At 48.0% G+C, this 26,539-nt stretch overlaps 1 protein-coding gene across 6 annotated transcripts in view; it reads left to right on the top strand.

Moving 5' to 3' along the window:
• The window catches only part of TWF2 (twinfilin actin binding protein 2), an 81,875-nt gene that overhangs the window by 49,743 nt on the left and 5,593 nt on the right, over positions 1-26,539 (top strand). For 5 of the 6 annotated variants that reach the window (XM_037903797.2, XM_043550839.1, XM_007061855.4 and 2 more), the window contains 5 exons: positions 1,816-1,920; positions 18,864-18,989; positions 19,144-19,294; positions 20,083-20,204; positions 21,316-26,426. In XM_037903797.2, coding sequence (XP_037759725.1) covers positions 1,816-1,920; positions 18,864-18,989; positions 19,144-19,294; positions 20,083-20,204; positions 21,316-21,483 — 672 coding nt within the window. In that variant the 3' untranslated portion in view covers positions 21,484-26,426. Of the gene's footprint in view, positions 1-1,815; positions 1,921-18,863; positions 18,990-19,143; positions 19,295-20,082; positions 20,205-21,315; positions 26,427-26,539 lie in introns of those variants that run through there. The other variant, XM_043550840.1, reaches the window with a different exon arrangement.

Genomic DNA, 26,539 nt, shown 5'->3' with positions numbered 1-26,539 from the left:
TCTGGAGCACTGTGGGGCGGACCTTTGCTGCAGCAATAGGGAGCAGTTTTGTCAATCCGCTCCCTTGAGGGGTGGTAGCTAGGTTGATGGCCTAGCTGGATCTATACCTGGGACTTAGGTTGGTTTAACTGTGTCTCTTGGGTGTGAATTTTTCACACCTCTTAGCAACTGTAGCTAGGTTGACTTTAGTTTTAGGTGTAGATCAGGCTTGATGCAATAACCAGTGCCAAAACTGCTTGGGATACCACACCTGGGGGTTAAAATATTCCTGGATCACTACTAGGTTTTTCCCACCTTTGTTACTGCTCTCTCTTTGTTTCTTTAGAGTCTGTCTTCATTCTTTTAAGGTTAAAGAGAGTGCCTGCAGGCGCTCTGTTCTCGAAGTGCCTGTGCACAAATGAGATTGACTGAGATCTTTGACCTTGACTGTTCAGCTCAGCAGCAGGTGCTGAGATTTGTGTGGGTCACTACCTTGGCAGCTGGGGAACAGGCTGCTTTCAGTCTGCTCAGCCCGGGAGAGCTGGTTCCTTTAACCCCTTCACTGCCTACAGGCTGCATCTTCATCCATTTAGGGTTATTCTGGCAATGTCCTTAGCCCTTGTTCTTTTTGAATGAGGAAATCATTTGTTAAATGACTAATCATATTGCCCCTTGGCACTACGCAGAAGATAAGGTTTCTTTTCTGCTAATCTAGTGAAACACCAAAGAAAACCTATTGTTACATTTATAGAAGAGATTGCGGGGTGGGGGGAGGAATGCACATGGTATTTTATAAAGTTGCTGTTTTAAATAAAAACTACCACAAGGTGGCAGCTTGTCTCAATAAATGAAACGAGGTTGCTATACAGTAAAACTTGTTCGCTAACTGCAACCACCTGCGCTAATAGCTGCCACCCATCTTGGTGCAACACAGCCCACATTTTTCTGACTTTCAGAGCATGCTCCAATGTAGGCTTATTTTTCAAGGGCTTTTTTCCCAAAGGGACATGATGGGGGATGGGGCTCACTTTTTTGTGAGCTCGGAGTTTCTGAAATTGCTGGCATCAGCCAGCCTGAATTCTGTGGGTCAGCTGTTTGTGCCTAGAGCTTGGGATAAGTACCTGTTACAGGTGGAAACAAACTAATATCTCCAGCTGCCACAGATTTGCTCAGGTCATAAAATGTGTTGCAGTCAGGCAACTGGAAGGAGAAACCACTTCCAGATGGGGGATTATTTGAAATGTGGAGAAAGTTAGTTAAGATTTTGTTTAACTTCTAAAAGAAGACTTAGGGCTTGTCTGTGCTTGTAAACTTCAGTGAAGTAGCTATTCAGGAATAATTATTAATTATCATATTAATTATTCCAGAATAACTGTTTTGGTAAGATTTCCTAGTGTAGACAAACCCTTACAATTGGTGTAGACTGTAAGTTCTCCTGAGTTGGGATCAAATCTACATCGTCATATAGGTCATAGTGCCACAATGGATGTGCTACCCACTCTACACAGTGTGTTACCTGCTATATAGAGCTAATCGTAATCTGTGATTTTTGATACTGTATCAAGTAGCCCCCTGTTATAGTGGCCAAAAATGTGGAGCCCCTATATTGCCTGTTTACAGGCTGTGCTGTACTTCCTTGAGAAACCTTGGGAACGATGTGAGATCACACTGTACTGGATTGTGTGGTCAGAGTCTAAAGCAGCAGCAGTGTAGAACTTCCAGGAGAGCGTTCTCTTCCATCTCTCATGCATTGGTGGGCATTGAGGTCCGGGGAGGGAGCGATCTTCATTCTGTATGCTAATGACACTTACTCTCTCTACTGTCTGGTGGCTGCAGGAAGACCTCTCACTAAGTGGCTACCAGAAGCATGTGTCGTCTTGCTCTGCCCCAGCCCCGCTGACTGCAGCTGAACAGGAGCTCCAGCAAATCCGCATTAATGAGGTGAGAGGCTGGGCTTAAGAGACTGGGAAAGGATTTGTATCGGCAATGGGTGCAAAACAGTTAATGCTGGGAGCTGTTGCTTCCAGACAGCGAGATGCATTAAGCTGTGAAATAGCCTCTCCAGGGAAAGGCTGGCTGACTCCTTACTTGAAATGTACACAACTAGACTCTACAAAATGCTATCAAACGTACTGTGGGAATTAGAGCTGTGTTGGCAGAGAGATGGACTGGGTGTGACACTCTCTGATTCTGTGTGGGCCTTGGAGTGGGAGCCACCCCTGCCAGTGCAGGGAGACAGAGATGCGAAAGACTCAAATGAAAAATACCAGAAGCCAAAGCAAAAGGGTCCAATCAAAACATGACAAAGCTGCCTTGTAATTGAGCCAGTTTCACTTTAAATGATTTTGTGTCTTTATTTTTAAAGCTACAACTGCCATTTTATGTTTGGCTAAATCTCTGAAAGCAACATTTGTCATCAGTGTTCTTTAAAACTAACTCCCAAAATAAACTCACTAAAGGCTTTTATCTGCTAAGACGTTTGCTCACAGCTCTGTTAAATTTCCCCTGCTGTAGTTGGTGGGCAAATGATGGTTTAACATCCAAAGCAGAGCAGGGAGCTGCATTCTGAACACTGCTGTAGGCATTAGCAGTATTATCAGAGCAGAACCCAGAACATGTACTTCAGGAGGAGGGCAGGAAGAAATGATTTTTAGCCATGTTTTTTCTGAAATGTGCTTAACACCATTCTCTTTTAGCGCCCATAAATGTACTAGGTACTCCCTGAAAAGACAGTCCTGTCACAAAGGGCTTGGATTCAAAACTTTTAGGTGTGACGCGATGGGCAGGGATGTGAAACACAGGGAGGGACTGGGCGGAGGAAGGATGGGGTGATAGCAGTATGATCAAGTGGATACTTTCCTGGCCTCTGTACTTTGTGGTGGTTCTGTGTGTGGGCACATGCATGCAGATAATGTAGGGAGGAGACAGTGAATGTTGTTGTTTCACTTACAGAGGACGTCCTGGGAAGAGTGAGATTTCAGGAGGAATTTCATTCAGTGGATAGAGGCTTGCAAAGTGAGGGGAGCATTCCATGTGTAGGAGGCAGCATAAAAATGGCACTGAGACTTAACAGAGAGAGACAAGCAGGCTATCAGCGATGGCACTATTGAAGGGGTGATCTGAGAGGCTCGGCTGGATAAGTAGGGAGCATAAGAACTACTTGTCTGTATTTCTGAAGCCTACCCTATATAAGAGGTGCAGAATACAACCTGATCCGATTCCAGTATTTATCTGATTGACGCAAGGCTGGAGATTTCTCCTGCCAGTGATGTCTCAGCCTGTCTTATCATACTCCGATATTTACCTCTTCAGTCTGTACCAATGCACTGTGGGGAGAAGCCGCCTGACTTTTCTGCTTTTCATTTCACCTGTCTCTTTCCTTCAAATTTTTATTTCAAACCAATCTCTGTTAGAGCGTTGACATCAGTGTTACAGATTTGCAGTCATTAATCGGCTTCTGGCCCCATTGTTCCCTTCCCTGTTGCTTCCCGCAGCCCATAAACCTAATCTCTCCAGACTGGTCTGGATTTGTTCGCTGTGTTCCTCCACATTTGCTGCTGCCTTAAATTTGTGTCCTCTGCAAACTCAGATGTTAGATTGTGCCTCTTCCCTCAAGGTCATTAGTGGACCAGGCAGGGTCCGAATTCAGCTGCTTGAGCTTTGCAGGGCATGTTGAAGGGATCTTGAGGTTCTGGGGTGCTGCTGAGACTGGGGAGCTCAACCCAGGTAAAATTCCAACACTTCTACAAATCCTGATGACCTCCCCAATTTCTACTCCCTTCCCCAGATACACACACGTGTCACCTCTTCCCCTGGAGTAGTTTTCTCCTTTCCCCTCTAGCACTCCAATAGGATTGGAGCCAGAACTATAGTTATGTTTCAGCACCACACACACACACATTTTGTATTATAATCCTTATTTTGAGAGGGTGTCTGTCTGACCTCTTGTCCCCCTGGCATCATGCTCTTTCACTCAGCACATCAGTCTGTGCGGTGCCGTCTCCAGAAGAGACCTTGCTTTACCCTCACCAAGCTGTTCAGCTGAAGCACTTGAGATTCTAGCCCATCTGTCAAATAGGATCTATTACAGTAGTACGCTTGGTGCTAAAATGTACCTATCAGTGTTTCTGATCTCTTCCCCTACACCTGACATCAGGCGCCCAGCTCTGCTACAGCCTTCCTTTGCCCTTTCGATGATGCTGACATGCTCCAAAGAGAATCCCGTCTCCTGAGCCAGGCCACTGCTCCCCTGTAACCTGGTGCTGAAATGTGGAGGGATTGAACAGGGTGTTGGTTCTGGATGCAGTTCAGAATGTTGATTTCCATCTATAAAACCCTAAATAGTCTCTGACATGCCCTTTTCACAGTAGCTTTTGATCCGCAACCTGGAATTTACCAGGAGACAGTGGTGTGGCGTTCTCTGGGGGGCTGTGACACTTGTAATCCTTCCCACTGGGAGTTCAGCATAGCCCAGGTTTTGTAGCTCTTAGAGCATGGTGCTTGCTTGCCGTTTTCCTGGTCTGAGGATGCTGGGAGCCCCTTAATGATTAATTATTGGTCTCTCTCTAGGTCTGGTTTCTGTTCTTGGGGGTTAAGTAACAGTTGTACTGGATGGTGTGGGCTGATGCAAAATGTGTCCCAAACATGTTACTTTATGTACAGTAAATAGCATCAAGACACCCTGCAGATGATGTGTAATAGACAAACAGAGGCAGGGACAAGGGGCTCCATCAGGGAAGCAGAAATCCTCTCACTTAAATACATAGAAGAGAAGCTGATTAAAGGCAAATATAGTTTAGTGAGGGAATTTGATCAGCGTTAGCTTTGTAGCTAAATGCGGCGGGAAACGAGAGCCGTTGCTAGTATGTTCCGGCAGACCGTCAAGCTAGGAGTGACTCTGCAGCTTTGCATGTAGTGCCCTCTCCTTCTGGCCTCTGTTGTCGTCATGCTCGTCTGACTGGCTTGCTCAGTGTTGTTGGATTAAGTGCTTTTTGGCTGTGTCTTGCAGGATAAAGTTGCCCAGGTAAGTGCCTCCTTTTGATGCTCATCTTCTGATTGCTGTCTTTGGTGTTTGCTTTCCCCCATTGAATTAGGGGGCATGTTCTCAATAAGTGTCCTGCTAGGTGCATGGTGTGTCGCGTTCTAAGGATACAATGTCCCTTGTGTAGAATTCTGAAGTCGAATCACTGAAATATTAGAACAACAACAACGAAAAAAAGCTGTCTGCATGAATGCAAATAGTCACTGAGTGTTTTGGTGGGGGTTTTTAAAGACACACACCCCAGGAAATTAAATGATGGCTCCCAAAGCACCTGTATCTTGGCTCATTGATCTAGATACCGTTCTCTTATTAGAGAGGAAGGGTAGTCTAGTGGTTAGCACAGGAGCTACCTCCTGGTTTCCAGCTCTGTCACTCACTTCTCTGTGAGCTTGAACACTTGACTTGACTTCTGAGTCTCAGTTTTCCCATTACTAAAAAGGGCATAATACTCTGTCCCACATGGGGGTCTGTCTGAATTATGTAATATTTGTAAAGCATTTTGAGATGCTAGGGGGGGGAAAGGGGTGTGCATGTGTATCCACATACAAGGTGACTTAGTTACATTTGCTTTGGGAACCAGAACTTCTTCAATTTCCTGACTTTTTTTTTTCCTATACAAATTTAAAAAACAATGTCCTTTGAGGGAACTCTGATCATAGAGCCAGGTAACTGCGCACTTATTGACATTGCATTTGGCATGTATCTGGTTTTTACTCATTCTGTAGTAACTTGCAAGCCTGACGGTGAATCATTCCCTTCATTTGTCTTTCCCAGTCACATATGCCACTACGTTGTCAGGTTGTTCATGAGCGCTAGCTAGGCTGGACTTAAGCATGGAGAATTTCTTGATCCTGGAACACAAAGAAAATGTGTAGATTAAAGATCAAGGCTGGCAGAGGCCTAGAAATGTGCCCTTTAAATTAGTTCTAACAAGCAGCTATAAGAAGTAGCTGGGACTTGATTGTACTGTCCACTAGGAAAAAGTTGACTACAAATTCCACAAAGCTTAATTATTAATCTCTCTAGAATTCTGTGGGTGACAAGGGGCACTGTTACCATAAAAAAAAAAAAAAGGGGGGGGGGGGGCGGGTGGAGGATTTGTGATGTGTTGTGACCCGCACTATTTTCCATGCGTGTCTTTTCCTTCTTCCTGTAGATACAATTTCAAATGCATATCTGTTCTGTTCACTTCCTATGTTTCAGTGTATGTGTGGCTGAATAATATCTGGTCCAAATCTGTTGTGTGGTGTTGCTGTTGCCTCCACCCCAGAGGTGGATGTATTTCTGAGGGGGTTGAAGTGATGCTTACATTAATCTGTTTGGGGGGAAAAAACTCGTATTTTGGGGTGTCCTTCAAAATTAGATGAACTGCCATAAATAGAAGGGTGGTGTTGGTGCCAGAGGGAGTGGGGTTTGGCTTTCAGCTTCATAGAATCAGAAATGTCGGGCTGGAATTGACCTCTCGTCCAGCCCCTTTACTGAGGAAGGGCCAAGAAAACCTAGTCCATCCCTGACAGGTGTTTTTCCAAGCTGTTCTTAAACATCCTCCAAAGATGGGGATTCCACAACCTTCCTTTGAAGCTTTTTCCTGTGCTTAACAATCCTTTATTGTTGAAAAGCTTTCCTAATACTTAACCTGAATTTCCTTTGCTACAGATTAAGCCATAGAATCCTAGAATATCAGGGTTGGAAGGGAACTCAGGAGGTCATCTAGTCCACCCCCTGCTCAAAGCAGGACCAATCCCCAACTAAATCATCCCAGCCAGGGCTTTGTCAAGCCTGACCTTAAAAACTTCTAAGGAAGGAGATTCCACCACCTCCCTAGGTAACGCATTCCAGTGTTTCACCACCCTCCTAGTGAAAAAGTTTTTCCTAATATCCAACCTAAACCTCCCCCACTGCAACTTGAGACCATTACTCCTCGTTCTGTCATCTTCTACCACTGAGAACAGTCTAGATCATCCTCTTTGGAACCCCCATTCAGGTAGTTGAAAGCAGCTATCAAATCCCCCCTCATTCTTCTCTTCCGCAGACTAAACATCCCCAGTTCCCTCAGCCTCTCCTCATAAGTCATGTGTTCCAGTCCCCTAATCATTTTTGTTGTCCTCCGCTGGACTCTTTCCAATTTTTCTACATCCTTCTTGTGGTGTGGGGCCCAAAACTGGACACTGTACTCCAGGTGAGGCCTCACCAACATCAAATAGAGGGGAACGATCACGTCCCTCTATCTGCTGGCAATGCCCCTACATATACATCCCAAAATGCCATTGGCCTTCTTGGCAACAAGGGCACACTGACTCATATCCAGCTTCTCGTCCACTGTAACCCCTAGGTCCTTTTCTGCAGAACTGCTGCCGAGCCATTTGGTCCCTAGTCTGTAGCAGTGCATGGGATTCTTCCGTCCTAAGTGCAGGACTCTGCACTTGTCCTTGTTGAACCTCATCAGATTTCTTTTGGCCCAATCCTCTAATTTGTCTAGGTCCCTCTGTATCCTGTCCCTACCCTCCAGCGTACACCTCTCCTCCCAGTTTAGTGTCATCTGCAAACTTGCTGAGGGTGCAATCCACACCATCCTCCAGATCATTTATGAAGATATTGAACAAAACCGGCCCCAGGACCGACCCTTGGGGCACTCCACTTGATACCGGCTGCCAACTAGACATGGAGCCATTGATCACTACCCACTGAGCCCGACAATCTAGCCAACTTTCTACCCACCTTATAGTCCATTCATCCAGCCCATACTTCTTTAATTTGCTGGCAAGAATACTGTGGGAGACCGTGTCAAAAGCTTTGCTAAAGTCAAGGAACAACACGTCCACTGCTTTCCTCTCATCCACAGAGCCAGTTATCTCGTCATAGAAGGCAATTAGATTAGTCAGGCATGGCTTGCCCTTGGTGAATCCATGCTGTCTGTTCCTGATCACTTTCCTCTCCCCTAAGTGCTTCAGAATTGATTCCTTGAGGACCTGCTCCATGATTTTTCCAGGGACTGAGGTGAGGCTGACTGGCCTGTAGTTCCCAGGATCCTCCTCCTTCCCTTTTTTAAAGATGGGCGCTACATTAGCCTTTTTCCAGTTGTCCGGGACTTCCCCCGATCGCCATGAGTTTTCAAAGATAATGGCCAATGGCTCTGCAATCACATCCGCCAACTCGTTTAGCACTCTCGGATGCAGCGCATCCGGCCCCATGGACTTGTGCTCATCCAGCTTTTCTAAATAGTCCCGAACCACTTCTTTCTCCACAGAGGGCTGGTCACCTCCTCCCCATGCTGTGCTGCCCAGTGCAGTAGTCTGGGAGCTGACCTTGTTCGTGAAGACAGAGGTGAAAAAAGCATTGAGTACATTAGCTTTTTCCACATCCCCTGTCACTAGATTGTTTCCCTGATTCAGTAAGGTGCCCACACTTTCCTTGACTTTCTTCTTGTTGCTAACATACCTGAAGAAACCCTTCTAGTTACTCTTAACATCTCTTGCTAGCTGCAACTGCAGGTGTGATTTGGCCTTCCTGATTTCACTCCTGCATGCCCGAGCAATATTTTTATACTCTTCCCTGGTCATTTGTCCAATCTGCCACTTTTTGTAAGCTTCTTTTTTGTGTTTAAGATCAGCAAGGATTTCACTGTTAAGGCAAGCTGGTCGCCTGCCATATTTACTATTCTTTCTACACATCGGGATGGTTTGTCCCTGTAACCTCAATAAGGATTCTTTAAAATACAGCCAGCTCTCCTGGACTCCTTTCCCCCTCATGTTATTCTCCCAGGGAATCTTGCCCATCAGTTCCCTGAGGGAGTCAGAGTCTGCTTTTCTGAAGTCCAGGGTCAGTATTGTGCTGCTCTCCTTTCTTCCCTGTGTCAGGATCCTGAACTCGACCATCTCATGGTCACTGCCTCCCAGGTTCCCATCCACTTTTGCTTCCCCAGAAGCAAAGAAGTAAGCCAGTTACTTCTTGTCCTACCATCACTAGATACGGAGGATAATTGTTCACCATCCTCTTTATAAGAGGATATTTAAACCATATTTGAAGACTGTTATCAAGTCCCCTCAAGTCTTGTTTTCTCATGACTAAACATGCCCATTTCCTCCCCCGCCCCCCCACCCCCATCTTTCCTCATAGGCAAGTTTTCTCAACCTTTAATCATTTTTGTTGCTGCTTCCTGGACTCTCTCCAAGTTGTCTGCCTCTTTCTTAAAGCGTGGCACCCAGAACTGGACACAGAACTGTAGCTGACGCCTCACCAGTGCTGAGTAGAGCAGGATAATTACCTCCCATGTCTTACATACAATACTCCTGTTAATACACCCCAGAATATTAAGCTTTTCACAACTACATCACATTGCTGATTCATATTCAGTTTATGTTCCTCTCGGACCCCCCAGATCCTTTGCAGCAGTACTACTGCCTAGCCAGTTATTCCCTTTTTGTAGCTGTGAGTTTGATTTTTCCTTCCTAGGGGAAGCGCTTTGCACTTGTCTTTAATGAATTACAACTTGTTGTCTTCAGACCAATTTTGAATTCTAGTCCTGTCTTCCAAGGTGCTAGCAACCCCTCCCAGCTTGGTCTGCAAATGTTCTGAGCATATGCTCCACTCCATTATCCAAGTCATTAATGAAATATCAAATAGTTCTGAACTCAAGACTGAACCCTGTCTCACCCCACTAGATATGTCCTCCCAGTTTGACAGTGAACTGTTGATAACTACTCTGAGTTTGTCTTTCAATTAGTTGTGCACCCACCTAATAGTAATTTCATCTAGCCTGCATTTCTCTAATTTGTTTATGAGAATGTCATGTGGGATTATGTCAGAGGCCTTACTAAAAGCATGATGCATCATGTCTACTGCTTCGCCTCCCACCCACAAGCTCCCCTGTCAAAGAAGTAAACTAGATTGGTTTGGCATGATTTGTTCTTGACAAATCCATGCTGGCTATTCCTTATCACCCTGTTATCCTGTAGGTGATTGCAAATGGATTAATAACTTGTTCCAGTATCTTTCCAGGTACCAAAGTTAAGCCTATGGTCTATAATTCCCCAAGTCCTCTTTGTTCCCATTTTTAAAGATAGGTATGTTTGTTTGCCCTTCTCCAGTCCTCTGGGACCTAACCTGTTGTTCATAAGTCCTCCTATGTCACTGAAATAATTTCAAACCAGCATCAGCAGTGTCATGCATTGCTCTGGTTCATTGGTTCAGGCTGGGAAAGTCCTGGGCCCAAGCTGCTGAGCGAAGAGAGCAGAATCTCTTCAAAGGCAGTGGCAGGTAAAGGGAGTGAGCAAAGCAACCCGGCTGCTGGTCAAAGGGGAGGGGGAGGGGTCTAGCTGATGTCAGCCACAGAAATGCCCTGGGACATGGAACAGATGAACAAGCCAGAGGCTGAGCCTCAGTTGAATGTGTTAGTGCTTTGATAGAGGTCTGTGGTGACAGCAGAGGGGAGAGATGAGGGCTTCTCAGGTAGTTCAATGACCGTTCTCTCATCAGAAAGGCAAGCGATAGTATAGTTTGCTGCCCAAGCCAGAGTAGGCTTTCCAGTTGGATAAACTACAGTTTGTTTCTCTTGCTGCTAGGGCCAGACGTGTTAACTTTCAAATCAGCACTCAATTTACATGCTATTTTAACACATTTCTGCAAAACTTGTCTATACAAGACTATCCATGTAAAAAATGTCTGGAACACATCAAACCACTCTGCAGGGTGCGGGGATAAAAAAAAAACCCATCCGGCTGAATCAGCAGAAGGTAGGCTGAGAAAGCGTAAAGCACACAGCCCAGAAGAAGATGTAGGCAAAAAGATATGAGAAACGTAGATGATATTGTGCTTTCTAGAATTCATAGGAAGCGAAATATCCATGGGTTTCATGTTGACAGGATGAGTTCTGTGCATGTTTGGCTTGCAGAAAGCATGGGAAACTTCTTATGGTGTAAGACCTCGAGAATGTTTCCATGCATCTTACATGACTGCTGCTGCTCATGTGAAATACATGGAAACAGCGAATTTCCTTTTGTCCGTAAGAAGCTGCTATTGGGTTGCTCTTTAAATGCAATGGGGAGACTTAAAAAAAGTGAAAACATTTGGGGATTTGAACACCGCTTACGCAGTCAGAAAATACGATTTCAGTTTTAGAGAGTTTGAACTACCATGCAATGGCCTTCAGCTTGGGTCAAACTATATCTCGGACATGCAGGAAGCAAAGATTACAGCCGTTTGCTAATGGATCTGCTGATAGGTCTGTGGCAAGAGACGGCATACGTCCCATCTGTTCAGGATGGGAATCCTGCACTCTGCTGTTATAATAGACCTGGAATCTGAGGCATCTGTGGTATCCCATAAGCAATAAAAATAGCTTAAGAGCGGTGGGAACAAGGCAAACCAGTTGGGGTCTGAATGTAGAAGGTAAAGCAGTGAGGATGGGCTGTTTGATTTATTAGAGCACAACCGTCCGTTACTTTGCATTGCGGTAGAGAATAGGTACATGGAGGTCAGGTTTTCACTGCCAAAAAAAGGTGTGTTGTAGTTTTTACAGTGAGGTAGCTAGGTTAGATGAACCACAGGTCAGGGGTGTAGGGTTAGTCCCATCTGGCTTCCTCATGGTAAAAACTACAGGTGCCTTGTGTTTCCACTACAGTTTTACAGTGCAATAGCTAACACATTTGTTATCCTGTGGTTTAAAACCCCACATCTGTTTTTGTTTTTTTTTTTTAAATGAAGCCACAGCCAGAGTCTCTCTGGAATACCAGTTTTGTGTATGGGTTCAGAACCAGCCAGGGCTGCCTTAGTTGGGAATGGATCTAATCAACTGATAATTAAATGCAAAAACCATTGATCTTGCAAACTTTGTGGCATTGATGCAAAGACTCCAAGTCGTCAGGAATTCCAAAATAAAAAGTTAACTCTGCCTTACTGCACATTCTGTCTGTTTAATGGTGTCTATAGATGTTAAATGTAAGCCTTAATCTATTAAGGGAAAGGAGGAGAGAATACTGCGATTATGGTATGTGACATATTTAATGTTGCCAGAGCAACCTTAAACCTTTTGGGATTTGCTGACGTTTGAGCACTCAATCTTTCAGCCTTACTGTTGCATTAACGTTGATCCCCTTCACCTTCATTTAATTTCCTAGGCATTTTAAGGGAAAATTAGAATCTGGAGGTATTGTGCTAGTGAATTCCTTTTTCCACTCCGATTTGCTTTCTGCAGCTTATAGCTCCTCTAGTTTTGCCAGACAAGCATGTATGCTCTTTGAATCAACGTGCCCACTTCACTGCATCTGTTCGAAGTGCGCCCATCTAGAATTAAGCACCTTACCTAACATGCTGTTAATTTTCAAATACTAATATAGTGGTTAAATTCAAACCATTTTTAACTAAGCTAAGGACTAGCTCCATGAAATGTGGCATGGTCATAGAACTCAAACTTCAGACATTTGTCCTATAGCCCTGTCTAAAAGTGTGGGGTTTTTTAATTTAATTTAATTTATTTTTTATTTTGGAATATTTTTAAATGGAGAAGTGTATTTCTTTTCCCGCCACTCAAAATCTCTTGATAAAATTTTGTTGCAACTCTCACCTTCAGGCAGAGACCAGCGATGGAAAATTTCAGCTCAACACTTTTGAGTTAATGTCTGGAACCTGAAAGTTTCTTAGGTTCTGTAATATTGTAACATCCATGGCCACTGAAGCTGCCAATTTGCCGTACGCAATGGCCACTTGAAATGTCACAGGAACAGCGCATCTCTTTTAGCATGGTAGAGCCTATGAAACACCATCAGTCAGTGCCCATGCCGTTCAGTAGGGGGCAGTGATATGCACACACTAGACAGTTTGTTACAACACAGTGCATATACCTCAAGCCTTTGTTTGAAGTTAGTAGCGAAAGAGCTAGCTGGTGGCAACGTTTGTGGGGTGTTGATGTCCTGGATTAAGATATTCATCCCATTCTAATGTAGCTAGATCTAGGTCTCAGATGGTGATACTCTGGGTAGCTCTTGAGAGAGCGCTGGACCAATTAATTGAAGGGCATTACAATTTTAATACTGATTTCTACAGCTTTTGCTGAAGCCTTTGCTCTCTATTCATGCCAGTCCTGCCTGTGGAGATGGTACTCAGATGCCCTTTTGTGTGAGCGTCGATCTGGGCAGGAGATGGTACTCAGACCCCCAACAATATTTATTTATGGAGCACCTAACATTGCTCCACTAAACAAATCTCAGCCCTGGCCTGAAGACCATCTGCCCTCTGTGGTGCTGAGGTATATTTGGTCTTTGATTCTTCAAGGCCTCTAGATCACTGCTTCTGGAACATTATTTTTTCAGAAGAGAGATCCTTGTATGGATCCACCTCCCCTTCTGACTCCCCAGTCTCCTACTTCTTGGTTTCATTAATTCCTCCGAGCACTGTGAGGTGCTCTGGACCACAGCTGGGCCATGGTCTGCAATTTGGGATCCACTGCTCTAGAGAGAATCACCCAAAATGTGTGAGGGGTCAGTGGTGCCTGAAGAGCTGAGCAGGCCACAACAAAGAGTTGCTGAAGGTGTCCAGAGTCCTTTTCTAGTCTTCTTCATCCTCCACCTCCCTCTGCGTTAGCTCTGTCAGCCCCCACCCCACCCATGCAGAATCCCATTAGCAGGTGTGAATGGATTCTCCCTTCTGGAGGTGGGTTGCTTGGCACTGATGTTTTCCTTGTGCTTTTTTTTTGTTGTTGTGCTCCCAGGATCTGCGCTCCCTGGCCTCCAGCAGTGAGATGGTAGGCCTCTCTCCTCTGGTGTGTCCATTCCCCTCCTCTCCTTTAAAACACTCTCCTCTGTGTGCCATACTTTGTCTAGACACTCCCCTTCCTTAGTCAGTGTTCTCCACCCTCTTCGTTTGTTTGAGAAATGTATGGGGAGCTACCCCTCTGTTTTGCTCTGAGTTGCTGAACTGATTTCTCCTCTCCCCATGCTCCCAGGACTCCTGCTTGCAGGACTCTAGCACTGAGATGGTAGGCTGGCCTCTGGATATTTTGCACATTCTCCCCACGCCTCTGTCTTGCTCTGGAATCTCCTCTTGTGCCTGCTTTACTCAGTCCCATGCTCCCAATTCCTTTAGGATTATTTTCTGTAGGGAATGAGCTGCTAAGCCACCCTGGGCAAGTCACTTCATGGTCATATTTGCTACCTCCTACCCTTGGGGTGTCAGAGTTTAAGCCCAAAAGGATCACCAAAGCATCTAGTCTGACCACCTGCATCTCACAGGCCATTAAACACCACCCAGCCACCTGCATACTCAACCCGGCAACCCAAACTAGACAAAAATATTGCAGCCCGCGGGAGACTAGATGGTTGTATTCCACAGGCAGAGAATAGGAGGGACCAAGGTCCACCTGTGCCCAAGGCCCCTGCTGCGGCAGGGAGACAATGAAATGAGTTATACTCCGATAATCCTAGCAACTGACCTGCAAAGGGGAAAGACGCCCAAGGTCACTGCCAATCTGACGTGGGGGGAAATTCCTTCCCAACCCCACATGTAGCCATCAGTTAGACACTGAGCATGTGGGCAAGAACCAGCCAGTCCAGCACCTGAGACACAGAATCCTTTTGTTCACCTCAGAGCCCTGGCCCCCCGGCCTTCCTCTCCAGCCATGGCCATCCCTGATGCTTCAGAGGAAGGAGATATAAAAAACAAACCAAATATACTGGCTGGAGTGGGTTAGTCTGATCCCTCCTGCTGAAGTTCTGAAGCATGAGCTTTTAGGACCATAAGACATAAACCAGAAGTGAGCTGCAGGGCTGTTGAACCTCACCCCCCTCATGGTTATAAATGTTCTAACTTCCAGCCTGAGTTTGCTGATGGCCAGTTAATATCCATTTGTTCTTGTGCCAACTTTGTCCTTTAGTTTAAATAGCTCTTCACCCTCCCTGATATTTACCCCGATGTATTTATAGAGAGCAGCAATATTGCCTCAGTCGTCTTTTTGCTAGCCTGAAGGAGCCAAGCTCTCCTCTCGTAGGATAGGCCCATCATTCCCCTGATCATCCTGGTAGCTCTTCTTTGCACCTGTTCCTCTTTCTCTGAGGTGTCACTAAATAAGAGTTGTGAAGGCCAGAGAATCATTTTAGGGCAGGAAGAAGTGGGATCTCCATGCTTCCAGCCCTGCTGTACACATTTTCCCAAGGGGGCCACGTTTGGGGTGGAAAGCAAGGGGCGGGGGTATCATTTACCAGATACTCCCATTTGTGAAGGGTTCCTGGTCACTTCTGAGTGATTCAGGGCAGTACATTCAGTGTGTGGTTGACAGACCTGAGTTCTAGTTCCTGCTCTGTCCCTAACCTTGTGTGACTGTGGGCAAGTCACTTAATCTCTCGAATGCCTTAGTTTCCCCATCTGTATAAAAAGGATAATGCTACTTGCCTCCCTTGTATAAAGCACTATGGCTGAAAAGTGCTTAACAGTGTTATCAGTAATAGATTGTGGCACACACAATCTCGCTGGTTTGCAGCGCTGTAAAGATTAGCACACACAAAAGTCACTCTGACTGCTCAGTATGCAATTTGCAAATGTGGATAACTCCACCAAATCAAACCCATGTCCCTGTGAGGTCTGGCTGTGCGCTGGTACGCAGAGGTGACTATTTCCTTGGTGCTTTTCATCCGTCGACTCAAAGCCATTTTGGCTGTACTGTCACTTATTTTAAAAAGTCATTGTTTTTTAAGGGAAAGTGAAGAGTGATTTTTTCCTCACTCAAAAATGGCTGAACCATCTTTGCTCAAGTAAAATACCTTACCCTGGAAGCAGAGCCTGAGCCTGAAAGATGGGTGTTTTCAGAAAGCTGCTAGCAGCTGAATCTGGGAGTCACAATGGAAACCACTGTACAACCAAGGCCAGCTAGAGTGGAACAGCCCTTGCGCCCCAATGGGAGGCAGCCTTTCCAACATGGCTTTCAGAGCACATTCAGTACTCTCGGTGCTTAGCAGCCTCTAGTCACTGAGCTGAAGCGCGTGTGAGGCTTTTCAGAAAGCCATTCTCTCCTCTGCCTTTTCTGTCACTGACTGGCTCCGTCTCCCTGTATTCCATGTGACAGATAGTAGTGGGCTGTTGGTGCTGCCCCGCGCTGGTAGAATTCCCCAGCCCGGAGGAGGTACGCTGTGTTGTGTTGTGCTTTGAGCTGTGTCTGAGGGATTCTTTCTTCTCTCATTCTTCACCTCCTCTCCTGAGTGGGATTTTTGTCTCTTCTTTTTAAACACTTGCACACGGAAGCTGTACTCTGAGCAGCGCCTCTCACACTGCTGAGAGATGTGAAGAGTAAGCTACCTGGTGGGGGGGTGGTGGGGGAGTTGAATTTCCAATGGAAAAAAATCTGTGGTTCCTTTGCTTCCTCCCCCTCCCCCCTTTGAAGTGGATTTGGGTGCACTGGAGAGTGGATTTGTTGATGCAGAGTATTCCTTGTTAGGGTGGTCCGCTGTAAGCCTTTAACATAAGGGGTCATGTGCCTGCTGCTTACCTCCACTTTCCAGGGCTTGCTCTGAGAGATTTTCCCTATCACCTGTGGCATTCTCAGTGGGAATCTGGGGGATGGGGGATCCACTTATTTTATCCAGAACTAATGCTGCACAAATGTTACAGTCGATTGTTCATTGGAAGCCTGTATTGAGAATGAAAAATCGCAAGCAAAATCTTGCTATGTCATAAACCACCAAAATTTGGAGGAGAGATTATTTATTGCAGTAGCGCCTGGGAACCCCAGTCAAGGACCAGGACCACATTGTGCTAGGCGCTGTACAAGCACAGAACAAAGCTGGAGAGTTGCAGAGCAAGTCCTGGGATGGCAGTAGAGGACCTGGCAACAGAGGATGTTGCCTTCTCATGAGACCCTAAGCAGATTCTCCTCAGAGCTCTATTGAAGATGTCCTTGCATGGCAAAACTGGCTAAAGCCATTGTGCAACAAGGGGTTTTTGTGGCTGAGAAATATGGACCATAACCCCCCAAATGCTAGAGAATGGAAATACAGTTTGAGCAAGAAAATACCACAGTCACTTCCCATTCCTGTTTCATTTGAAGTTTCCCCAATGACAGCTGCAGAATCTCGTGTGCTTGATTTTTTCTCTCTCATGCACCCAGTTATTTATAACCAGCCATGAGCAATGATGAGCTGAGGGCATCTCCCCCAGTGAAAACTTTCCTCACCACTCATCCACTTAGGCAGGGATTAGCTGTGGGGAAAACTCATCACTGAGACCTTTCTCTGAACATAGAGCAGCCCACGTGAATAAGCTGCCCTGGAAAGTCTGTGGGAAGATGGTTCTCCCGGGGTGGAATTCAGAGTAGATTCTCTGTGGTCCTTGCCTCTCACTTCACACGGCCACGTAAATCTCTGAACCAGCCCTCCAGAATGAACAGCAGGGCTACTTGAGACCAAAGAATCCCCCTGCCTTGGGAAGTCTTAAGTTTCCATTGTGATAAGCAGCCCAGTGCCTGGTGTTTTTGATTTAGTGTTGGCTGTCTGACAGCTGTATTTTTATTAGAAAACCGAGAATTTTAGTGAAGTTAGACGACTATTGAATTTTGTTGGCATTGTGGCATCTGTGACTTTTCACTAGGACTCTCCCCTGTATGTCCATGTAAATGTATCGGTTTGAAGGGTGCAGCAGGCTTGGAATCTCTCCTGCCTCTCTCTCGATCCTGGGCAACAGGCTGGTTCTACTGAATTCTGAAGAAGTTCAAATGAGAATGAGGGACATGAGGGGTTTCTAGGTCAATAACCCACCTACTTTATTACATGGTATGTCTTAAGGTGCTTGTGATGGTGGTGTCTGAGTTGCTTGCTTAGCTTTAACGTTCTTGTGAATCCTAAGGTTGGGGAAGAGGAAATCTTCTATCCCTTCTCCCTTTGCTTCTCAGCAGCTTCCTTACTGGTGCAATCTCTGAGATTAGTTCCTCAAGCCCTTAGCGGGGTCATCCCCTTAACCCTAAGAAGAGAGGTGTTGAAAGTGGCCTGTCTTGCTTCTTGTTAATGGTGGCAAGCCCCAGGCTCAACGTGATCTCCATCAGTGGTGAATCCCATAGCGGAGGGCCCTCTTCGGAGAGTGCCCTGTCCCAGGCACCAGTGGGAAGGAGTTTCCTTGTCCCCGTTGAATATAATTGCCACAGGGGGTGAGTGCCTCGTGTCCGTTTAGGACCTGAGAGATAAGCAGCAAGACACTGACTTGTACCTGGTCCGGCAGAGTTAGTGCGATGTCCGGATGGTTTGCTGCACTAAGCAGGTGGGACTCTCCATGCTGCACCAGCTGTTGTTTCCAGGTGGCCTTCAGGGCCCTCCCCAGGGGCAGCATATTGCAATAGTGCAGCCTCGAGGGGCCACGGCAGGGGGATGCCCATGTGTCCGGGATGGGAGTGTACAATCTCTTGGTCAGTCGCAAGGATTCTGGAGTGCTTCTGCTGACTGGGTGTCCGTGTGCTGCTCAGGATCACTCCTCACTGCAGCCCTGGCCCCCTATGTTTTTCTGGGGCTGGTTTCTCACACAACATGCACTGGCCAGCTAGGCCATGACCCTTCTTCCTGGGGTTAATGTTCTCAATGAGGCAAAGCAAAGGGTGTTCCCCCTGCTGGAATCCATCAGCTTTGATCAGCCTGGAAAGCACGGCAGCTGGCTTTGCATGCACTGGTGCTCAGTGGGCATGCCATCCTGGCAGGCACTGCTCTCCTGCGAGGGCTCCCCGGGAGATCCTATTGCTCAGTGAGTTGTGAGTGACCCATCCTGGCTGGGTTAGAGTAGCAGTTTGTGTCTGGTTTTTTTGTTCCCTTTATCCAACCCCTCTCCTCTTCCTCGCTGGCTTCGTCTCGGTCCAGTCTGACGTTGGGGTCTCTGTTCCCAGGTGAAGACTGAGATCAGTGTGGAGAGTAAACACCAGACTCTGCAGGGCCTGGCTTTCCCGCTGCAGGCTGATGCGCAGCAGGCCATCCAGTTGTTAAAGCAGAAGAAAATCAATTACATCCAGCTGGTAAGGAGGCAGTGGCCGTCTCCCTTGCACTTTTCAGTTCCCCCAACTCCTGCCCCGGCCCCCAGGCTCTCCTTTAGTCTGCTGAGCCTCTGAGTGTTGATTTCAGTGTTTTACGCTGAACTCTTTCTCCCTTCCCCTTCTCCCCTTTAACCAGAAACTGGATCTTGAGCGGGAGACTATTGACCTGGTCCATACCAATGCCACGGAGCTAGCAGACCTCCCCAGAAGGATCCCCCAGGACTCTGCTCGCTATCATTTCTTCCTGTATAAGCACTCTCATGAGGGAGACTACCTGGAGTCTGTGGGTAAGCTCTGCACGGTGCTCAGCCCTCTCGACCAGTACCCCCTAGGAGAGACAGCGCCTCGGTCGGACCCCGGTCCCCCCCTGTCCTGGGCAGATGTGGCATTACTCTATGTTCTGCCCACATGTGCAGTACAGTTTTCCTGTGTAATCTCTGGCTGGAGCCAAGCCTCTCTTCCCCTCCGCACGGGCCACTGCTGTTCCAGTGAATGAGTCAGTAGGGGATGCCTTTGCTGGCCTGCTGTCATCCTGGCAGGCAGATGGCTATACGTTTTGTTCTCGCCGTGCCGTTCTTTACCCTCAGCTGTTTGGGGATCTTGAACCAGTTCCCATTCATGCCCTTCCGCTGAAGGGTGTTTGCCCACTCACCTGCCACCAGCGCCTCGCATGCCAGCAGAGGCCCCCTTTAAACCAGGACCCCTGACCCACACTGCTGCTGAGGAAGTGCTATGGAAGCCAATGCCAAGGATGTATCTGGGGCAGTCTGGTTGCAGGCACCAGAATGTTTAGTCCTAGGAGGAGGAAGCTGTATGGCTACAGGAGTCTTTCTCTTGGCGTTTTGTGTGTTCTCCCCCCTCCCCCCCCCACTTTTCCTCTCCATGGTAGTTTTGCTGTCTCAGTCCTGTCTATGGTAGCAAGCTTGGCATGGGACTACATGTGTGGCGCTCTTGTGGGTATGCAGGGCCGAGCTGAGCGGGATCTAGGGCTGGATTCTCACTGCTGGATCTCCGTTTGCAGATGTTCCTCAACATCTGAGGCTGGGGTTATGTTGACCGTCTCGCTCTCTTGCAGTGTTCATCTATTCCATGCCCGGGTACAGGTGCGGCATTAAGGAGCGTATGCTGTACTCCAGCTGCAAGAGCCGGCTGCTCGACACTGTGGAGCAGGAGTTCTCCCTGGAGATTACAAAGAAGGTAAATCTGTGTTTCCTGTCTTGTCCCTTAACACTAGGCCAGCAGGTCATGCCCCCCAGCTGGACAACAGAGAGAGCAGATACACACCTTTCTGCCATTCTCTGGAGGACAGTGAAATTGTTGGGTGTTCCAAAGGGAACCCACCTGAGAGTTGAGCAAGGGAACATTTAAGGTGAACATCCAAGGGCACTGTCCTACCGACGTCTAAGAGAAGTAGCGAAAGCCCCATCCCTTGAGTCATTTCAGGGTGGCCTGGGGAGTGTAGAGGAGAATATACTGAAGGGGCCAGTGCAGGACTGTTTCCTCAGGGATAGACTAGAGCAGTGTTTCTCAGCCTTTTGGATCCCAGAGACTGGCTTGCTGCCTCGGGGAGATGTCAGGGACAGAGAGAAACACTGGACTAGAGGACCTCATAAGTCTCTTCCCATCTCAAATGTCTGATTTAAAAACCAGGATCAAATCAATGGAGGTTGGGCTTATTTTGGGGTCTGAGATGGGTTTTCTGTCTGGCCTGAAATCTTGCCTCTTGGGTGTCAGGCACCAGCTCAGCTATGTGAGGCTGTTGGCTGCCCCTGTCCTTCCTCCTCCTGCTTTTCATGGCCTTTCACTGTGAGGCTCTGGTGCCCTTTGATCCATCCCCTCAGAGCGGGTGCAAATCTGAACTAGCATTCACCTGCACTGATGTGTAGGTGTTAGGGGTGTTGTCTGTCATATCCGTTGCCACGGTCCCGTGGGCAGCCACAGAGCAAGCATTTTGAATGTATGGTGGAGAGGCTGGCTGGTGGCATGGTGCCAAGGTAACTGCTTCCCGCCAAGGGCTGCCTGGAGCATGGCGATTGTGCCAGTGATGCCCCAGGAAGCCATATGGCTCTGAAGAACGAGAAGTCTCAGCTCCCTGAGCCCAGCCAGATGATGGGAGTGGAGAGGACACTGTGAATGGAAAGGAGGGAGTTGGTTTTCCTCCATGGGTCATCAAGGTGCAGAGGTGAGGGGTTCTTGTCTCAGAGCTGAGGGGGGAGAAGGCCCCCGTTCTCTCCTCACAATGGCTCGAGGGCATCAGAAACCAGTGTTGTGGAGTTAATCCCCCGCTCCTGTGCCATTTGTGTGCCAGATCGAGATTGACGACGGAGCCGAGCTGACTGCGGAGTTCCTGTACGACGAGGTCCACCCCAAGCAGCATGCCTTCAAGCAGGCATTCGCCAAGCCCAGGGGCCCCGTGGGGAAACGGGGACAGAAGCGACTGATCAAAGGGCCAGGGGAGAACGGCGAGGACAGTTAGATCCCAAAGGGCAGGAAGCTGGGTCAGGAACAGGCCTGTGAACTTCCGATGGAACCCAGAAGGGTCGTTTCCATGGGATCCACGTCTCTACTTCTGAGCCTGCCCACTGAACCCAGAGAGGCTTTCCCTCCCCCTCTTCTTTAGTAAAATCATGAACACCTGGCTTCATTTGGGGGGTGGGAGGGGGCAAAGAATCTGGGGGCAGGGGTCTGTGGGTGTTTTTATTTTCTTTCCCCCTCGCTCTTTTGTTGTGTAATTCCTGAGCAGAATGGTTGTTCTAGTCTGAAATGAGGTTTAAACTGATGCTCTTGCGACTTCACCTGCCTTGTGACCTGGTTTACCTGGTGCCTGCACTGTTTGAAGGGCTCACTTACCAATAAGCCATGTTATGCAGCGGCCTTGGAATTAAATCCTGGTTGGGATTGATCTGATGGTGAAAGCCAAAGGCTTTCCCCCTCGCCTTGAATGTGTTGCTACAGACCTCTGCTCTCTGTGTCCAAGTCCCTAAATCTTGACAACTCCCCTCTGTGGAACAGTCTCCTCAGCTAGCCTGTGCCCTGGTACATATGTGCCAGACGGCTGCTTCCCTGAGGAAGGGGCCCAGCAGCTCTACTGGAGTGAGGGATCTGGGGAACATGGGGCAGGAACGCTGCCCTGGCATTCCCAAAAACAGTAGGGCAACTTCACCCTGAGGCTGGCAGGCTTGGCATGAATGCACTCAAGGGGCAGGTGGTCTGTGATCAGTGACCCCCCAAGAGCAATGGCATGCTGCCTAGGTGAGTGAAAGCCAGGCATTTGGGGGCGGAAAGGCTGTGGCTTGCGGTGAGCTGTTCTGTGTTTCACAGTCCATGATTTGCCTTGGATTTGTGTATCCAGGTATGAAGGCTCCTCTTGTCACCTCCATTTCCATCCACTGGCTTTTCTGACAGAGCAGCCCAGAAGAAGCAACCCTCTGCCCTAGGTCTGTGGCACTGGATTCTGCTCTACTAAAGACATTTCAAGCTGTATCCTACCTGTGATGTGTGAAATTCTCTGGCAGGCAGTTAAACCAAGTGCTGTTTTCCCTTTGTCTCAGGTTTGCTTCATGACAGCTGAGTTGAGAGGACAAGGGAGGCTAGCCCTGAGCCATCAACCCCTGCTGGCAGCTCTTCTTTGCCTGGGCTTTGATCCTCTCGCAGCTCCAGCCACCTCACTAGATCATGGGTCCAGTGGAGCTGAACCCAGGCAGATCCACTGGACCCATGATCTCCAGTACCTGGCTCTGGGCTGCCTCACCGTACCACACTGGTGCAGGAACGTATCTCGTGACACTCCCAGCCCACGGCTGCATTACCATCCTGCCACCAAGATCCACTCCTGAACCTCTGACACTCATTCAGTCCTGAATTCACTGTCCAAAGCCACAGGGACTTCTGTACACAGGGTAGCAACCCACAGCCAACCAGGTGTGCATTGTGCATCCCAGTCCACCCATAACCTCATTCATCCTCACGTGATGGTTTAACCTTTCGTTATGCCCAGCAGTTGCATCCCCATCCTTCATTCCAGCACTGCACTCATCCACCAGGGTAGTGGGGGTAGCCACTTATAGCTGTGGGCTACAGTGCACTGTCACACTGATCATTAACAGTGCGGCTTTGCTGGGCTGTGGGAACATTAACAGCAGCAGGTTTATCTGTTGCATTCTGCACTCTGGTTAGCAGGGCTGTCCGTTCACCCTGACCGGGAGCGCTTGGTGCCTGAAAAAGACTGTTGTAGATCCATGTAAACCAGGTTGGGCGAAGGGGTGTCTAGGAAGAGGGTTTCCCAGGGACAGAGGTGAGAGCAGTGGCCCATGAGGAAAAGTGAGGTGAGCTGTGGTGGTGATGAGGAAGGAGCATGTACTGTGCTGTCCAGGCCAACGTATATTAGAGTGTCAGGACAGTTGCTGGGAAAGGGGGAGAGTTGCAGTTTTTGAAAATCCACCTAGTAGATGTTTGTTCCTGTGGGTCACAATATTTAATGCACACGTCATTCCGGCCCCTAGGCAGCCTCTGATTCGTCTGTTTGTATGACATCTGAGGGGACTCGGCCTTTTCTACACAGTCTGTTCCATTAGACTCGAAGCCATTGTTTATTTTTGTTCTCTTGGCTGCCATGGAAACTTTTGAAGGAGCTGTCAGCCAGGTTGATTTTTGTGCAGCAGGGATCGTCCCAGTCCCTGAGGAGGAAGAGTCTGGATTGAGGTCAGCTCGTCCCTTCCTGGCAGGAAATGGTGGTGGCTTGGTGTACAGCGCAAGACAGGGAGGTGGTGAGGAAGGGATTTTACCAGCCCCCTGGCTCAGCCCATCTTTCTCCGTGTTGCTAGGTTTTCAGCAGTCCTTTAGCCCCCAAGAGTTTGGCTGCTGGCCTTACCGCCTGGAGCAGATCATGGCAGCGTTGGGGCAGCCGACTTCCTGATGCCCGTCAGTGGGTTAGGGGTAAGTCTTGACCTGGCAGGAGACATAGGCAGTCATTGCCAGGGATTTTAGCTTAGGGGCCTCACTCACCTTCCCAAGCACAGACTATCCAACAGGTCCCAGTCTGAGCTGGGTTTTCACCTCCCTGGCTTTTCAGTAGAACTCTTGCGTTTCCTGCCAAGAGTGATGGGAACTAGTCAGCGGGATTCTCTTGTGACCAAACCATGAAATATCCAGCCATGTGGGAGGGAGGGGAGTATCCCTTCCTCCCTCTCTCTAGAGGTCAATGGCTTTACAGACCTGGACTCCTGCTTTCCTCGTGAAGTGATGTAGTTGCATCTTCTGTGGCTCCTGTTCTAATTGCACAGCCATTGCTGACATTTCTGGATGTTGCTGAACTGTCCGCCTATCTGTACCATAGCTCTGTACCTTTGGGAAAGTTATGTGAAAGGGTCCACATATAGGGTGGGTATCCTATGCATGCAAGGACCTATTCCACCCATGTTTTATATTGTGCTGTGGGACACTAACACCTGCCAGGGCATCCCTCTGCCACGGTGAGATCCAGTGAATAAGTGATCTGTGTTAGTTCTGTCAAGGCAGGGGGTTAATTTGTCATATTGGTGCCTCATGTTATCCCATTCCATCAGGAATGTGCGCACAATCCGCTTTTCAGGAGCTTATAGTAGGCCAGGACAGCAAGTGCTGGAACAGCTGTGTTAGGAGAGTACTAGTCTCTTTCACTGAGCGAGGAATTGATCTCCACATCCTCATATGGGCATGGAGGGTTCATGGAAAGTGTTTAGGAAGTGTTGGATTACATGCTTCTGGCCACCCTTGATCCCAGGAAAAGACATGGAGACCTGGTCATCTTGTAGGCGCTAAGTATATCTGGGGTGATGGTAGCTGTTGACCTATTCACTGACTTCCGTCTCCTAAGTCTCTCCCCCGTTTTAGAAAAAAGTTAATCCATTTTAGAAAAGAGTCTACAGTGTAAACTAGATCACCCAGACTGTATCTAGACCTTATGTTGTTTGGGCTCGTCAGTTAGTTTTGATCCCATTGTTGTGCTCTATTGATGCAAAATATTGTCATGTAGTAACGGCAAAGGTCCAGATCAAATGTAGCTATAGGACCTATCAGAACTTCAGTGAGGGAAGAGAGAACCCGTAGCCAGCATCAGTACTTCCCCTCCGCGCCCCGCTTGTTCCATAAAGTAACCCCATGCTTAAGGCAAATTCTGGTCCTGGAGTAACTGGAATCATGTGGGATGAAGGGGTAACCATGTAGCCACTTTTCTCCCCCCTCTAAATTTGTGCCTGGGGTGGAGTTGTTGACTCTGACCACCAGATGTTTGGGAAAGATGTCTGGCAGGCCTTGGGCATGGAGAGTGTCTGGGATCTTCGGAGGCTCATTGAGGAACTTAAAGGAGTCATGTAGCCTGAAGATCGTCTGCCACTTCCACAAAGGGGCTGTCTGCAGTAGTTCCCTCCCTCACCCCCATTTCCTTTGAGTTGAAGGAAGGACCACCTACCCCCACTCTGCCCTCAAGTTGCTTTTTTAGGGAGGGCACACTGATGGAACTGTCCTGAGCTCCTTAGGCTACTGTGTAGATGTCACAGCAGCCTTGGAGTCACATTCTCTGATCCTTCCCTAGAGAGACAGATGGGGGGGAGAGTGGGACCACAGAGCTCATTCCATGAACTCTCTGCCCTCTGAATAGCTCCATCAGTCCCTACCATAGGGCAGCTCTGTAGCCCTTCTGAGTCCCCTTCTACACCAGCTTAAACATTCTTGGGGTTAGTCAGGCCAACTCAGAGCTGGCATGTGTGGGAGCAGTGGGCTGAGGTGCTCATTCCTCCTGCTAGGATGCTATCGGGTTGGTTTCTGTCCTGAGGATGCCAAATCTACGAAGACCTGGTTTCCAGTCTGTCCTGGGTGTCACGTAGGCCATCCAGATGTTGCTGAATGGTGAAATTCTTGGTACAACCAGCACCAAATGGAATTGATTTTGATCTGGGGGCTATCTCAGCTGCCAACTGCATGGTTAAGGGTGACTGGACATGAGCCTCTTCCATAGGAGGATGGGGGATTTCTCAGGGTTCTCTTGAGTCCTCCAGTGCCTACCCAAACGGCACACATCGGTAGTACTGTGAGCTTGTCTACACTAAGGATTTTTAGGGGGAAATTCTCTACTGGTGCTATCAGTCTTTACAGCTGCAGCAGGGGCAGCCCTAGGCAAGATTCTGGCAGCTTCTGGAGATTTTACCAGTAAGTCATGGTGATAAAATTGCCAGGTCATGTGCTAGAAGTGGCCTCTGCCTTATGTGCACAAGAGCTGCCGCTGCGCAGCTGAACCAGCGATAGCCACGTGGCAGACGTAGCCTGTGCGGGAGAGTGGGAGCAGGCTGGGCGGCAGTGTGGGTTTGAGCTTGGGCCGAGGAGAAGCAGAACACACTGTCTTCAACACTGTATTTTCTAAAGAATAAAATATTTTTAAAACAATTTGCTGTGGTTCGAGTGGAAGTTCTCTAGCTATCGCACCCTGCCTCGCGCTAACACACTCCTTCCCGTGTAGGGCCTGGTGCACCCACACTTGACAGGTGCCAGGTCGGGCC

This window comes from Chelonia mydas, chromosome 7, assembly GCF_015237465.2.
Source record: "Chelonia mydas isolate rCheMyd1 chromosome 7, rCheMyd1.pri.v2, whole genome shotgun sequence".
NCBI classification, from domain to species: domain Eukaryota; kingdom Metazoa; phylum Chordata; order Testudines; family Cheloniidae; genus Chelonia; species Chelonia mydas.
Note: the sequence above shows the minus strand (reverse complement) of the source record. Positions and strands in the feature narration are given on the sequence as shown.